Genomic DNA, 14918 nt, shown 5'->3' with positions numbered 1-14918 from the left:
TTTTTACATTTTTAAATGATTAAGGAGGGGAATCAAAAGAAGAATCATAGTTCATGTCATGTGAAAATGATATGAAATTAAAATTTTTGAACCCATAAATAAAGTGTTATTGGACCACAGCTATGCCTGTTTGAGTATGTGTCACCTGATGGTGGCTGAGGGTCGGACACGACTGGGCGACTTCACTTTCACTCTTCACTTTCATGCACTGGAGAGGGAAATGGCAACCCACTCCAGTGTTCTTGCCTGGAGAATCCCAGGGACGGGGGAGCCTGGTGGGCTGCCGTCTCTGCGGTCGCACAGAGTTGGACATGACTGAAGCGACTTAGCAGCAGCACCTGATGATGCTTATGTACAGAGTTGAGTGGCTGTGACCAAAAAGCTGTGTGGCTGGAAAGGCCAGAAAGTTTTCTATTTGGTCCTTTTAGAAAAAAGTTAGCCAACCTTTGTCTCAGAGTCATTCTTTGACGGGTCCTTCTAAAGCAGAACCCTTTGCTCTGTTCCCTCTCCCTAGAATGCCCTCTATAGTATTTTTTTTTTTAAGTCTTATTTTTGTTCACTCTATTTTTTAAGTTTTTTTTTTTTTTTTAATTTTTTGGCCACTCTGGGAAGCATGCAGGATCTTAGTCCCCACCTCCATCAAACCTTGCCACCCTTCCCCTTCCCTTCCCCTCCCCTCCCTCGGAGTCCTAACCCCTAGATCACCAGAGTCCTGCCCTCTCCACTTTAGTTCAGTAGAGTTTTCTCATCTTTCAGGAATCACCTCCTCCAGGCAGCCCTCTGAGATTCCTCCAGGCTAGATCACCACCCTCTGTTCGATCCCCATTTCTCATTCTCCCTCCTTCCTGGCACAATTCTAAAGTTTCCATTTGTGCAAATATCTGATTGACTGTTTCCTTCTCCGGAGGGTCAGCTCCCCAGAGGGCAGGGCCTTTTTCTCCCCCCGGCCGCAGGCTCCCAGGGCTTCCCTGGTGGCTCAGTTGGTAAGGAATCCGCCCACAATGTGTGAGGCCTGGGTTCAGATCCCTGGGTTGGGAAGATCCCCTGGAGAAGGTAAAGGTCACCCACTCCAGTATTCTGGCCTAGAGAATTCCATGGACTGTATAGTCCATGGGGTCGCAAAGAGTGGGACACTACTGAGCGACTTTCACTTTACTTCACTTCGCAGGCTCCCAGGAAAACATTTGCTTAGACCCAACAGCGGCGAGCCGGGAGGGATGTCAGCGGTCCCCTGCAAAAAGGTTGAGCCTGGCTGCGGAGCTGATGGGTGTGTTTGCAGGCGGGGAAGGGCGGGGCAGGTGGAAAGTCCCGAAGCCCGGAGGTCCCAGGGGGCAGTTTAGGAACAAAGAAATGCAAAACAGTTCGAGCAGGTCTCTAATTGAGTCCCTCAGGGCTCACTGGAACCTCACGAAAGGTGGAGTCAACAGACCCAACTTCGCTTACCCTCTAGGAGTCTCAGTTTTAACCTCTGTAAACTGGATCTGATCAGAACCTCCTCAAGGGGCCAAGCTCCTCCCTGAGACCTAGACACAGTTCAGAGATCTTAGGCACCAGCACTGGCCCGCCCATTCCCACCATGCAGCCTGCCAGACCTCCCTACACTCAGCTGTCCAATCATTCAGAGAATCGATACTCCCCTTCCTAAAGTTGTTCCAGAAAATTCCATGCAACAGAATATCCCTGCTGCGTGTAGCTGGACTACCTAACCCTGAGCTGTTTGCAGTAATCCTGGACCCTGAGACAAAAGGAGAAATCAACAATAACTGGTCCTATCTTTAAAAAATCGGATGCTGGGACTTCTCTGGTGGTCCAGTGGGTAAGACTACATACTCCCAATGCAGGGTGGTCAGGGAATTAGATCCCACATGCCCCAACTAAGAGTTTGAGTGTGCAACTAAAGAACACTCATACCACAACTAAAAAGATCCTACATACCGCAACAAAGATTAAAGATCCTATGTGTGGCAACTCAGACCTGGTGTAGTCAAATAAATAAATATTAAAAAAAAAAAAAGAAGTTGGGTGCTTTCCTCGTCGTCATGGACTGTTTTTGCATTTATTTGAATTTTAAAAAGTGATATTAAAATATAATCATCAGAGGGCTTCCCTGATGGTCCTGTGATTAAGACTCCATGCTTCTAATGCAGGAGACACAAGTTCAATCCTTGGTTGGGGAACTGAGATCCCACATGCTGCACAGTACGGCCAAAAAAATTTTTTTAATGCAATCATCAGGGGCATTTCCTGGTGGCCCAGTAGTAAAGAATCCGCCTGCCAATGCAGGAGACGTCCATTCGATCCCTGGGTCAGGAAGATACCCTGGAGGAGGAAATGGCTACCCACTCCAGTATTCTTGTCTGGAGAATCTCACAGATAGGGGAGCCTGGTGGGCTACAGTCCATGATGTCCCAACAGTCCATGATGTCCCAATGAGTCGGACACGACTTAGAGACTAAACAACAGTAACATCATCAGGGAGATTCCCTGGCAGGCCAGTTGATTAAGACTCTGTACTTCTGATGTGGGGGAGCATGGGTTCAATCCCTGGTTGGGGGACAATAAGACCCCCACATGCAACATGGTGCAGTCAACAAATAATAATAATGACCATTGGGACTGAGTTTTTCGGAGCACCCAACCCGCCGTTTAAATTTTGTGCCTCAAAATATGAGAGTTCTTCGCTCTGTTCAGTACAGCATGTAGAAAGTGTTAATAAATGCTCCTAGAAGGAATGGTTGCAATATATAAAATCTAGTGTTTATTCCACAATGAGGGCTGTTTCAGTTTGCTGGGGCAGTCACAACAAAATGCCACAGACTGGGTGGCTCACACAGCAGAAATTTATAGTCTCACGGTTGTGGAGGTCAGAAGTCGCAGATTGAGGTATGTTGGCAAGGTTGGTTTCTGCCGAGGCCTCTGTCCTTGGCTAGCAGATGGCTGCCTTCTCTCTGTGTCTTCACAGTTTCCCTCTGGGAAATCGGATCTCAGCATCCGATTTTTTAAAGATAGGACCAGTTATTGTCAATTTCTCCTTTTGTCTCAGGGTCCAGGATTACTGCAAACAGCTCAGGGTTAGGTAGTCCAGCTACACGCAGCAGGGATATTCTGTTGCATGTGAGATTGAGTTTCCACAATCTCACCAGTGTGACTGGTGTCACATTAAGTTAGGACCTAAAGACCTCATTTTAACTTAAGTGGCTCTTCCAAATTCTGTCTCCAAATAAACTCACATTCTGAAGTCCTGGGGTGTTAAGTCTTTAATATATGAGTTGAGGAGCAGGCACAGTTTAGCCCATAAGAGGAGCAAACTCTTCAATGGGGCTTAATATGCTAGGTGCTTTTTTAATTTTATTTATTTATTTGGCTGTGTCCCATCTTAGTTGTTGAGGCTTCCCTGGTGGCGCAGAGGTTAAAGCGTGTAGCGTGTGGGATCTTTAGTTGTGGCACGCAAAATCTAGTTCCCTGACCAGGGGTGGAACCCATGTCCCTGCACTGGGAGCACAGAGTCTTAGCCATTGGACCACCAAGGAAGTCCCTAGGTGCTTTATTTATATTAACTTCTTTAAGTGTCACAAGATCCCCATAATTCAACAGGTTATGTTATTATTCAACATTTTACCTGAAGAATTTGAGGCTCAGAGAAGTTATGTGACTTGCCCAAGGTCACACAGACAGTGAGGGCTGAATCTACATTCACAATATCTGTCTTAATGTCAGCCAAATCCGAAATCCATCTAGGAAGTAGTAGTGGGGCAGAGTTGGTTCCTGACTAAACCATTCCTTTTTTATTGTGGCAAAATAGACACGATGTAAAACCGGCCTTTTTAATGGTTTTTGAGAGTGCAGTTTAGTGTGTTCAGTATATTCACATTGTAGTGCAGCCACCCGCATCATCCATCTCCATGACTTTTCAATTTTTCCAAACTGAAACTCTGTCCCCTTCAAACACTGACTCCCGTTCCCCTTGCCTCAGCTCCTGGCACCCACCACTTTGCTTGTCTTTTTCATTTGACTCCTTTAAGGAGTACGGGTACTATTAAGGCTTCACAGGTAGCACAGTGGTGAAGAATCCGCCTGGCAAGCAAGCAGATACGGGTTTGAACCCTGGGTGGGGAAGATTCCTGGAGAAGGAAATGGCTACCCACTCCAGTATTCTTGCTGGAAAATCGCATACCCAGAGGAGCCTGGCGGGCTACAGTTCATGGGGTCATGGACATGATTTAGTGAGTAAACAGTGACAATAGGTAGAATTATACAATATTTGTCCTTTTGCTTCCCGCTTATTTCACTGAACATAATGTCGTCTTCAGAGAAGGCAATGGCATCCCACTCCAGTACTCTTGGCCTGGAAAATCCCATGGATGGAGGAGCCTGGTGGGCTGCAGTCCATGGGGTAGCTAAGAGTCAGACACGACTGATTGACTTCACTTTTTTCACTTTTCACTTTCACGCATTGGAGAAGGAAATGGCGGCCCACTCCACTGTTCTGGCCTGGAGAATCCCAGGGACGGGGGAGCGTCTATGGGGTTGCACAGAGTCGGACACGACTGAAGCGACTTAGCAGCAGCAGCAGCAATATCGTCTTATCCATGTTGTAGCCCGGGTCAGAATTTCCTTCCTTTTTAAGGTTGAGTAATATTCCAATGGCACCCCACTCCAGTACTCTTGCCTGGAAAATCTCATGGATGGAGGAGCCTCGTAGGCTGCAGTCCATGGGATCGCGAAGTCAGACACGACTGAGCGACCTCACTTTCACTTTTCACTTTCATGCACTGAAGGAAATGGCAACCCACTCCAGTGTTCTTGCCTGGAGAATCCCAGGGACGGGGAGCCTGGTGGGCTATGTCTATGGGGTCGCACAGAGTCGGACACGACTGAAGCGACTTAGCAGCAGCAGCAGCAATATTCCAACCGTACATTTTAAAGTCACTTGGTTCCGCCCTTATTAGCTGTGTGACCTTGGGGAAATTAATTCTCTGAGCCTCAGTTTGCTCCTGCGTAAAATAGCCCACACAAAACCCGGGGTGTGGGGAAGACTACATGAATGAATAAATTTAAAAGGTGGCGATAAGCCTTCAACAGCATCAAAGGCAGATGCAAGGGGCGTGCAGTGGCGGCCTTTGGTCAGCAGGGGCCGCTGCCAGGGCCTCCGGGGGTCTTCCTGTCCTCTCTGCGCCGCAGCATGCGCATGCGCAGCAGAGCCTCCCTGCAGAGGTTACTTTTTTCTCTTAGTTCCTCCCCGCCCTTTACCCCCGCAGGTATTTCTTACTGCAGACCCGGAGCCTGGCTGTAGCTGCTTTTTCTCTATGCTGAAGCTCTGCTTCTCCCCCAAGTTTCTGGGTCTGGTGGGGAGTTGTCCTCTAACAACACCTGGCCCCATCCCTACAGCTTCAGGGTGGAACTCCTCCCCATGAGGGTTAGAGAGTAGAAAGAGAAGTTGCTCAGTCGTATCCGACTCTTGGCAACCCCGTGGATTGTAGCCTACCAGGCTGCTCTGTCCATGGGATTCTCCAGACAAGAATACTGGAGTGGGTTGCCATTTCCTTCCCTAGGGAATCTTCCTGATCCAGGGATTGAACCCAGATCTCCCGCACTGCAGGCAGGCTCTTTACCATCTGAGCCACCAGGGAAGCCCTGTATGGGGAGGGATGTCTTAAATTTCGCCATCCTCCTCTCCTCCGCTTCTTTAATTTAGACTAAGTTACCAGGCAAGCGCATGCACCCTTTGGGGGACGCATTTTCAGCAGATGGGTATCCAGCTTCTCATTTTTAATAAATGGTTTATCTTAATTTTTTTTTTAATGTTTGAAGTGCACTCAGCATACAACGTGTGCTAGGCTCCGTCTTAGGCACTCGACAGCACCTCCTTGCAAAATAGAACATTTCAGAGAAAAGCAAAGGTTTTCATTAATAGGGTTGAATTTGCTCGCAAGCGAATAGATTGTTTATTGAGGAATTTTATCTTGTTGCTGCTGCTAAGTCGCTTCAGTCGTGTCCGACTCTGTGAGACCCCATAGACGGCAGCCCACCAGGCTCCCCCGTCCCTGGGATTCTCCAGGCAAGAACAGAGCCTAGCGCACGTTGTATGCTGAGTGCACTTTAAACATTAAAAAAATTAAGATAAAACATTTATTAAGAATAAGAATTAATAAGAAGACATTTATTTCAATCCATCTGCTGAAAACGCGTCCCCCGAAGGGTGCATGCGCTTGCCTGGTAAAATTAATATAAAACGTTCCTGACACGAACACAGGCGCACGTGTTTGAACACCCGGAATTGAGCTAGGGCATTGACTTTATCTGCCTGCAGCTCTGCGTCTCGGTCGTTCAATAGATATTTAGGGAGCAGCGCCTTACTGCCTCAGTTTCCCCCTGGGTTAAACGTGGGATAGTGATAGTAGTCTTTGATTAAATGAAATCAGGGCTGTGACCGCGCTTTACAAAGCAAAATGCGTAAAGCCCTTTGTAGGGATAGGAGAAGACAGTGTTATTTTAGAGTCTATCCGAACTTGCATAGCTTTTTACAGAGGCACAACTGTTTATTCTCCTTCCAGCGCAGGGAAATCACTGCAGGCTCCCTTCTTTTGACAGAGTGAATTTAGGGGAAGATTTATTGAAGGGGATTTATTTACACTAATGAGAATATGATTACCTGATGCAAGATATACTTATGAGCGCCTACTGTGTACCAGGCATTGAGCTGGGCTCTTTATAAAGAATAAAGATCCTGAATTACATGTCAATTCTTTCCCTGGAGTAGAAGATCTGATATACAACGGTTTCTTAGGGTCAGATCAGGACACGAATACAAAATAGTGTTCCTGCGCCTCCCCCTGGAGAGAAAATGAAGTAGAAAATGAGACTGCGCATGTGGAAAAGCGCCTAGCTCCCACACTTGCGACGCAGCAAACCAGTCCCTAAAATGTGTTCTATAATGGTGACGATAACTAATTAGAAATAACTGAGGTGTATTGAGAACTGTGTCAGACTCGGTGCTAATCCCTCTAAATGTATTTAGTGAATTTTACTCTCCCTCAAACAAAGAAGTAGTATTGATCATCCCGTTGCGCAGATAAAGAAACTGAAGCATAGAAAAACCTGCATATCTAATGTAAGAACACTTAAAGTGATGGAGCTGATAAGGTGTTTTATTTACGGTTTTATCCACAAAACCTATAGCAATGCCTGCCGTAGTAGACGGTGAATTTGTCTTTGTGGGAAAAGTGGGTGATTAATATCTGCTTTTGAAAAGGTTTTTTGTTTTAAGAAATAATTAAAGACGGGTGACTGCAGAACTAGTCCAGAGGTCCAAGTACTCTTCTCCCAGTCCCGGACCTAGTACTGTCAGTCATCTTAAATCATATTAAACCTTAATCTTAGTACAATCCACAGACCCTATTCACATCGTAATATCCTTTTCACTGAAGTGCTTGGCACTTTGCAAAATGACATAGTTGCTAAGATATGGTTAATAGTCTCACCTAAAATGCCACTCTTTGCTTTTTTGCATCTAAGTAGTGCCTCCTGGAGGCGTGCACCCAGCTCGAGGCAACCACGCCCCCGGGAAAATCCAAGCATGGAATGCAGACCCTTGGTATTAGAGCAGCCCCACCGCCGCCTAAGGGGTTACCCGGGCGGGGTGTTGTTGGGGACGGTGTTCATGCGCTTGCGCGCGGCGTCGCTTCGCTCCGCCCCCGAAGCGCGGTCAGATGACCCGCCCAACCGGCGTCGGCCTATAAAATCTCGGGTGTTGACGTCAGCGTTCTCTTCCGCCGTCGTCGCCGCCATCCTCGGCGCGACCTAGCTCGCTCGGATCTGCTTGGGAGAATCCACCGCCATCCGCCACCATGGTGAGCAACACTGTTCAACCGGGGACCTGAAACGGCAGCGAAGCCTCGGCAGGGCTGGCGCTGCCAAGCCTGGGGACTTGTGGCTTCCCTGACTGAGAGGAGACATGGCGGCGGCGGGGCCGGCGGGGCCGGGGCAGGTGAAGCGGCTGCCGCCATGTCTGCGCGCCGCATTGCTCGCGATCTCCGCTTCCGGGGGTGCCGCCGCCTCGCGGGGTCCGGGGTCCGGCTGAAGCTGGGGCGGAGGCGGGGCGGGGGGGTATGATGATGTGGCAGACGCTGTAATGGCGGGCGCCGCAGCGCGAGCCGGGAGAGGGGAGCCGCCTTATGTAACTCGCGGGCCGGGAGTTTCAGTCTGATTTTCTGTCGGGAGCCGTGGGCGCCTTGGAAATGGCTAAAGGAGAGAAGAGTAAGACCTTTAGAAGCGCCCGATCTTCTCCCGCTGTGTAATGTTTTAGTCTCTTGTTTTTCTTGAACCTCCCAATTGTGAACACCAGATCCTGGAGCCACGAGGTGGAGGTTCGCGCCTGTTAGCGCTGCGCAACCCCCCCTCCCCCAAACCGGGGGTGGCATATTTATGAATCAAAGGTGGGGTGTTGGCTCTGACCCCCACAACCCCAGCGAGGGGTGACCTTGGAGTTCGGAGAGCCCTTTTGGTTGGGAAGCCTCTAGGTATACCTGTGGGCACACAGTGGAACACTTGAGGTTCAGCCGGACCCCACGAGACTCCAGTATCTACCTAGTATAAAGGGAATCTGTTGTCACTCATTGGGACTTAGTCCCCAGTTTCCGTTCTGAGTTGTCACTTTGGGTGTGACAGCCAAGATCAGGCTGTTCAGGGACAGGGTGAGTTGGACATCTTTAAAGGGGGGTTAACAAAGAAAGGGGGATTTAGGTCGGAGTTGGCAGCACCAGGGACCAGCCTCTTTTGGCTAGGGCTTTGCAGCCTCTATTGATCAAAGTCTCTGTGCCAAGGGTCCTTCCTGGAGTGCTGGCCTGTCATGACCCTCCCCTCCTCCACCCTGCCCAGGTGAACTTTACCGTAGACCAGATCCGGGCCATCATGGACAAGAAGGCCAACATCCGGAACATGTCTGTCATCGCCCACGTGGACCATGGCAAGTCCACTTTGACGGACTCCCTGGTGTGTAAGGCGGGTATCATCGCCTCTGCCCGGGCTGGGGAGACCCGCTTCACTGACACCCGGAAGGATGAGCAGGAGCGTTGCATCACCATCAAGTCAACGTGAGCAAGAACCCTGGTGTCGTCTCCACAGGGAAAGGGGGGTGCTGCTTGCTCTGAGTCCTTGGTAGTGGGCAGGATGGATAGACTGACATAGGCCTTTTCCCACAGGCTTTGGAGAGAGGAGCACTTTGGAGCTGGGCTTCTGACCTGGGAGGGATGATGGAGCTTCATCTAGTGGGATGGGCACCTTTGTCTCCAGGGGAAGAGGCACCGTGATGGGTGGTAGAGTTAAGGAGGCTGGAGGGGAAGGGAGCTGGGGGCTCTTGGCAATGTCTGGAGAAGTCTGAGGATGGTATTGGCATCCGGGGTCAATGCCACTAAGTCCTGCTGTGCGCACGGCAGCCCCCTGTGAGTTTTCTGATCCCAGATGTCATGGTGAGAACCTCCCCCACCCCAAAGAAAAAGCAATGACGGCAGTTGTCTTCATTTAGTCGTTTGTCCTTGGTCATTGCTCTGAGACTCATTTCCCTGCAGGGCAGGGAAGGGTGGAAAGTAGCCTTTGGGATTTCTAGCTCCTATGTAGTAGCTGCTTTTTTACAATAGGCGTATTGAGCCTGGGAGGACCCAGGTGGATTCTGGTGCCAGGGAAGTGGCTGTCCCTGGCAGAGGGTGCAGCAAAGATAAATGTCCTAGATGGCGGTGGCTGTTCTGTTGGGAGTCTTAAGTTCATCTTTAGGGATGAGTAATGCAGGGGGAGGGGACAGGTTGCAGCATCTGCCTGGCTTTTTATTGGATCCCAGCCTCACTTAGGAATGAAGAGTGTCCGTCCTGACTCCCCCTCGGTGGGAACCTGATTGACCACAGGCCAGGCTAAGGTGTGGCTTCCACCTGGCTCACCTGTCCCCATTGTTTCAGGGCCATCTCCCTTTTCTACGAGCTTTCAGAGAATGACTTGAATTTCATCAAGCAGAGCAAGGATGGCTCTGGCTTCCTCATCAACCTCATTGACTCCCCTGGGCACGTCGACTTTTCCTCAGAGGTGACAGCCGCGCTCCGTGTCACTGATGGTGCCTTGGTGGTGGTGGACTGTGTGTCCGGTAAGCAGTGGGCACCCCCTAGGACGGCTTGGAACCTGGGGCTGTTCCTTCTCTGGCTGCAAGAGCCGCCTCATCCCCTGCTGGTCTGCAGGTGTGTGTGTACAGACAGAGACGGTGCTGCGCCAGGCCATCGCCGAGCGCATCAAGCCAGTGCTGATGATGAACAAGATGGACCGGGCCCTGCTTGAGCTGCAGCTGGAGCCTGAGGAGCTCTACCAAACCTTCCAGCGCATCGTGGAGAATGTCAACGTCATTATCTCCACCTATGGCGAGGGCGAGAGTGGCCCCATGGGCAACATCATGGTAGGACAGCCTGACTGCTGTGTTCATAGTAGCCCCTTCACTGCTCCTGTGGGGCAGACTGGAAGGGCTGTGGTCTTGAGCTGCCCCTGGGGAACTGCTTCTGAATCAGTGACTTCCTGGGGATTCTTGGGAGGTGGAAGCTGGGGATCCAAGGAACTTTAGAGTGACAGGAAAGCTGGACTTTTGGGGAGGTGAGGTAGTGGCTCCCCCTGCTTGCTGACAGGTGCATGGGGCAGTCCCTGTGGGATCTTTGCCCACCCCCCCTGCCGGGGTTGGGTACCTTGTACATGATGACTAAAATTTCTTCACTTTGACCTGATGGCTACTGAAGAAATCTAAGGTCTGAGGCGTGGAGTGCCTGGGGATTTTGTAGCTGTGGTTTCTGTCCATCTATTCCAGCTAAACTGTCTCCTATTCTTGCAGATTGACCCCGTCCTTGGTACTGTTGGCTTTGGGTCTGGTCTCCATGGTTGGGCCTTTACCCTGAAGCAGTTTGCAGAGATGTATGTGGCCAAGTTTGCCGCCAAGGGCGAGGGACAGCTAGGGCCTGCTGAGCGGGCCAAGAAGGTGGAGGACATGATGAAAAAGCTGTGGGGAGACAGGTAAGTGTTCGAGACACAGCTCAACTGTCTGTAGGGTCATTCCCACCCAGGTTACCCCCTCCCCCGCTGCTGATTTCTCTAACTCTTGGGTTGGGTGTTCTTCGAACAGGTACTTTGATCCAGCCACTGGCAAGTTCAGCAAGTCAGCCAACAGCCCTGATGGCAAGAAGCTGCCACGGACGTTCTGCCAGCTCATCCTGGACCCAATCTTCAAGGTGAGCCAGTGTAAGCTTGGTAGATGCCCATTCCCGGGGCTGTCCTTGGGCTCCCCAGACAGTCTGGTACCCAACCTGCTGCAACTGATGGCAAGATGTCACAAGGCAAGGCAGGGCCAGGCTGCATGTCAGCTCCTGAAACAAGGTGAGACAGCATGAGATCAGAAGGCCCCCAGTTCAACCCTGGCTAGCAGGTCTCCCACATTCTTGGGCTGCATCTTGGGGTCAGTCAGCCTCCTTGACTGGGCAGCAGGCGAAATGTGGCAGAAAGGACTGACTATTGTAAGCCAGTGAGTTTTCAGTGAGAATGTGCCCACTTACTTAGGGTGGGTTTTTTTAAGTCTGTTGAGAGATTTCCTTATTTGCTAGATTAAGTCAGATGTTTGATGGTAAGTGAGGATTTTTGCATCCATCCATGCTCTTCAGGCTCTAACATGTAACTGTAGACTTCAAGTATGTTCCCAAACCCACTTTGCTCATCTTTCCTGCATGTTAGGTGTTTGATGCAATCATGAACTTCAAGAAAGAGGAGACAGCAAAACTAATTGAAAAACTGGACATCAAGTTGGACAGTGAAGATAAGGACAAGGAGGGCAAACCACTTCTGAAGGTGAGTGGAGAGGCTCTCCCTGGAGTCCCACCTTCTTGGAGCTGCTTGTGTTGATTTTCGTTCTGGTCTCTTGCTAACATTTCCCCTTCATATCCTCTATTCTAGGCTGTGATGCGCCGCTGGCTGCCTGCTGGGGATGCCCTGCTGCAGATGATCACCATCCACCTGCCTTCCCCTGTGACGGCCCAGAAGTACCGCTGTGAGCTCCTCTACGAGGGTCCACCAGACGATGAGGCAGCCATGGGTATGTGGGGCCTGCCTGCACCCCGGGGGCCTGATGCTGGACAGAGCCTCAGTTTGGAAAGCTGAGGTATCATGGAATCACGTTTTCCCCTTTGGGGGTTTCATTTCTCTTCTCAGGCATTAAGAGCTGTGATCCCAAAGGCCCTCTCATGATGTACATTTCCAAAATGGTGCCGACCTCTGACAAAGGTCGGTTCTATGCCTTCGGCCGGGTCTTCTCAGGGCTGGTGTCTACTGGCCTGAAGGTCCGCATCATGGGACCCAACTATACTCCTGGGAAGAAGGAGGACCTGTACCTGAAGCCGATCCAGAGGTGAGGTACTCAGGGAGTTAGAGGGGGCCGAACAGCCTCCTGCTCCTCCTCCATCCAGTGAGAAGGGAAGGGTGGGGTCATCTGAATGTAAGAGACCTGCTGGGGGGACGGAAGCACCAGGAAATAGTACCCTTTCTCCCAACTAAGGATTCTCAGTGTGACAGTCCTGAGCTGGGAAGCAGGTAGGAAATTAGAGTGATAGGATAGTTAAGGTACCTCGAGAGCAGGCCCTGATCCCAAAGACCTCAGTTGAGGGTGGTGCCCCCCAGTCAGCCACTGCAGGTGTGGGACTCTCTGAGGCCCTGACTGCACTAGGGTGCAGAGGCTTGCATAGGCACAGCAGCACTTTGCCTGGTCTTCTGGTGATAGAGCCAGAACCATCACTGAGATGTCACTGGGTTACTGGCCCCTGGTGAGCTGGCTCTGTTCCTCTAGACATGAAGACAGCCACAGGCTCAAAGGAGGGGAACTTTGTGCTTCCACTGCAGGAGGCTTGGGTTCAGTCGCTGGTCCAGGAATTAATCCGTGCAGTGTGGTACTACCAAAAAAACAACGGAGGCTTGTCTGGTGACTTGGGGATCTGCCACACGAGTGCTAGTGTGTTGACATCTTTTGTGTCGTTCCCCCTTCCCCAGGACAATCCTGATGATGGGCCGTTACGTGGAGCCCATTGAGGATGTGCCTTGTGGCAACATTGTGGGCCTGGTGGGCGTGGACCAGTTCCTGGTGAAGACTGGCACCATCACCACCTTCGAGCATGCCCACAACATGCGGGTGATGAAGTTCAGCGTGAGCCCTGTTGTCAGGGTCGCTGTGGAGGCCAAGAACCCGGCCGACCTGCCCAAGCTGGTGGAAGGTCTAAAGCGGCTGGCCAAGTCGGACCCCATGGTGCAGGTGGGTGCCCCTTGGCCAGAGGTGACACCTGCCGCAGTGGCTTGTTGACTTGTTGATGTGATGTGACTGGGCTGACCTGGCAGAACTCCCGCCCATTTAAACGGTGGTTTTCCACCCAGGAATCGAACTTTGATATACTACTTTGATATAGTCTTCAGACTGGTTGGATCCTGAGGCTCTTTTTAGAAGGTTAATGTTGAAAACTAATAAAACGGGCCCTGATACCTTCCGCCTAAACCCTGTGTTGGGAGTCCATCTTGTCCAGCTGGAGCTGACTTTCCACTTGCCCCCTGGAATCCCTTGGGTTACCGCTTGGTCCTGGGGTCAGTGTTGGGCTGACGCTTGGCCTTCTGCAGTGCATCATCGAGGAGTCCGGGGAGCACATTATCGCGGGGGCTGGGGAGCTGCACTTGGAGATCTGCCTCAAGGACCTGGAGGAGGATCACGCTTGCATCCCCATCAAGGTGAGGTTGGCGCTGCCACGCAGTGACAGCTGGAGGCTTGCATGCCCTATACCAAGAGGGCTGTTGGAGAGCACGACCTGGGTGGGCTCTGAGGGTCCCGCTGGTGGGGGGGTCACTCTGTTCTCCTTCTTTCCCTTCTTGCCAGATAATATGCGCTGTTGTGACATCAGCTCTTTAGATGTGCAGGCAGGGTTGGAGTGTGAGGGGTCTGCTAACTTCTGCTAACAAGTTTACGAAAAAAAAACTTGGGTAAAGGGCAGACACTGAGATTCTGTAGGTGGCCCACCACCCCTACCTGGTACACCCTGGTTTCCATTTTCTGCTTTTTCATAAAAATGAGCTCAGATCTGTGTCTGCTTGGCCAAGGTTCTGGGTTTCTTACATGCTGTTTTTCCTTGTTAAACCTTTTTAGTTGCGGGAATGAAAGTTTTCGTTCTTGAGGGAATTGACAGTTTTTTCATGTTTTTTTCTAAATAAGGAAACTATACTGAAATGGGATCTTGCACTTGTATGTTTGCAATCACTTTTCATTTAATATTGCACATATAGTTTTACCAGAAGTGTATTTAGCCAGCCCTGTTGGCAGTGGGCATTTAGCGAGTAGCTAGTTGCATACCTGTTTACACGAAGTCAGGTGGAGCCTGCTCTGCTCTCTATTCTCTGCCAGTGTGAAGCGGGTATCATTAGGAAGGTGGTGTTCTGGGGTGTCTGCTTTCTGGGGCAGACCTGACCCTGCACGTTTCTCTTCCAGAAATCTGACCCAGTTGTCTCGTACCGGGAGACTGTCAGCGAGGAGTCGAATGTGCTCTGCCTGTCCAAGTCCCCCAACAAGCACAATAGGCTTTACATGAAGGCGCGGCCCTTCCCTGATGGCCTGGCTGAGGACATCGACAAGGGCGAGGTGTCCGCCCGCCAGGAGCTCAAGCAGCGGGCACGCTACCTGGCTGAGAAGTACGAGTGGGACGTGGCTGAGGCCCGTAAGATCTGGTGCTTCGGCCCTGATGGCACGGGCCCCAACATCCTCACGGACATCACCAAGGGTGTACAGTACCTCAATGAAATCAAGGACAGTGTGGTGGCTGGCTTCCAGTGGGCCACCAAGGAGGTGAGGGGGTGCTCAGGCACAGCACTGCAGGGCCAGTCAG

At 50.9% G+C, this 14918-nt stretch overlaps 1 protein-coding gene and 1 non-coding gene across 2 annotated transcripts in view; both read left to right on the top strand.

Moving 5' to 3' along the window:
- The first annotated feature begins 7758 nt into the window (after positions 1 to 7758).
- The window catches only part of EEF2 (eukaryotic translation elongation factor 2), a 19015-nt gene continuing 11855 nt past the window's right edge, over positions 7759 to 14918 (top strand). Inside the window, exons 1-12 of the mRNA XM_040241609.1 lie at positions 7759 to 7850; positions 8878 to 9092; positions 9948 to 10129; positions 10221 to 10432; positions 10856 to 11034; positions 11144 to 11249; positions 11746 to 11859; positions 11965 to 12103; positions 12220 to 12415; positions 13051 to 13309; positions 13666 to 13773; positions 14525 to 14913. Of these exons, the coding sequence (XP_040097543.1) occupies positions 7848 to 7850; positions 8878 to 9092; positions 9948 to 10129; positions 10221 to 10432; positions 10856 to 11034; positions 11144 to 11249; positions 11746 to 11859; positions 11965 to 12103; positions 12220 to 12415; positions 13051 to 13309; positions 13666 to 13773; positions 14525 to 14913 (2102 nt within the window). The 5' untranslated portion in view covers positions 7759 to 7847. The remainder of the gene's footprint in view (positions 7851 to 8877; positions 9093 to 9947; positions 10130 to 10220; positions 10433 to 10855; positions 11035 to 11143; positions 11250 to 11745; positions 11860 to 11964; positions 12104 to 12219; positions 12416 to 13050; positions 13310 to 13665; positions 13774 to 14524; positions 14914 to 14918) is intronic.
- On the top strand, positions 10716 to 10780 carry LOC120864939. Its single transcript, XR_005721280.1, has one exon. It is a non-coding gene; the product is annotated as a small nucleolar RNA SNORD37 (small nucleolar RNA).

The sequence above is a fragment of the Oryx dammah genome, unplaced genomic scaffold (assembly GCF_014754425.2).
Source record: "Oryx dammah isolate SB20612 unplaced genomic scaffold, SCBI_Odam_1.1 HiC_scaffold_5, whole genome shotgun sequence".
Taxonomy (NCBI): Eukaryota; Metazoa; Chordata; class Mammalia; order Artiodactyla; family Bovidae; genus Oryx; species Oryx dammah.
Note: the sequence above shows the minus strand (reverse complement) of the source record. Positions and strands in the feature narration are given on the sequence as shown.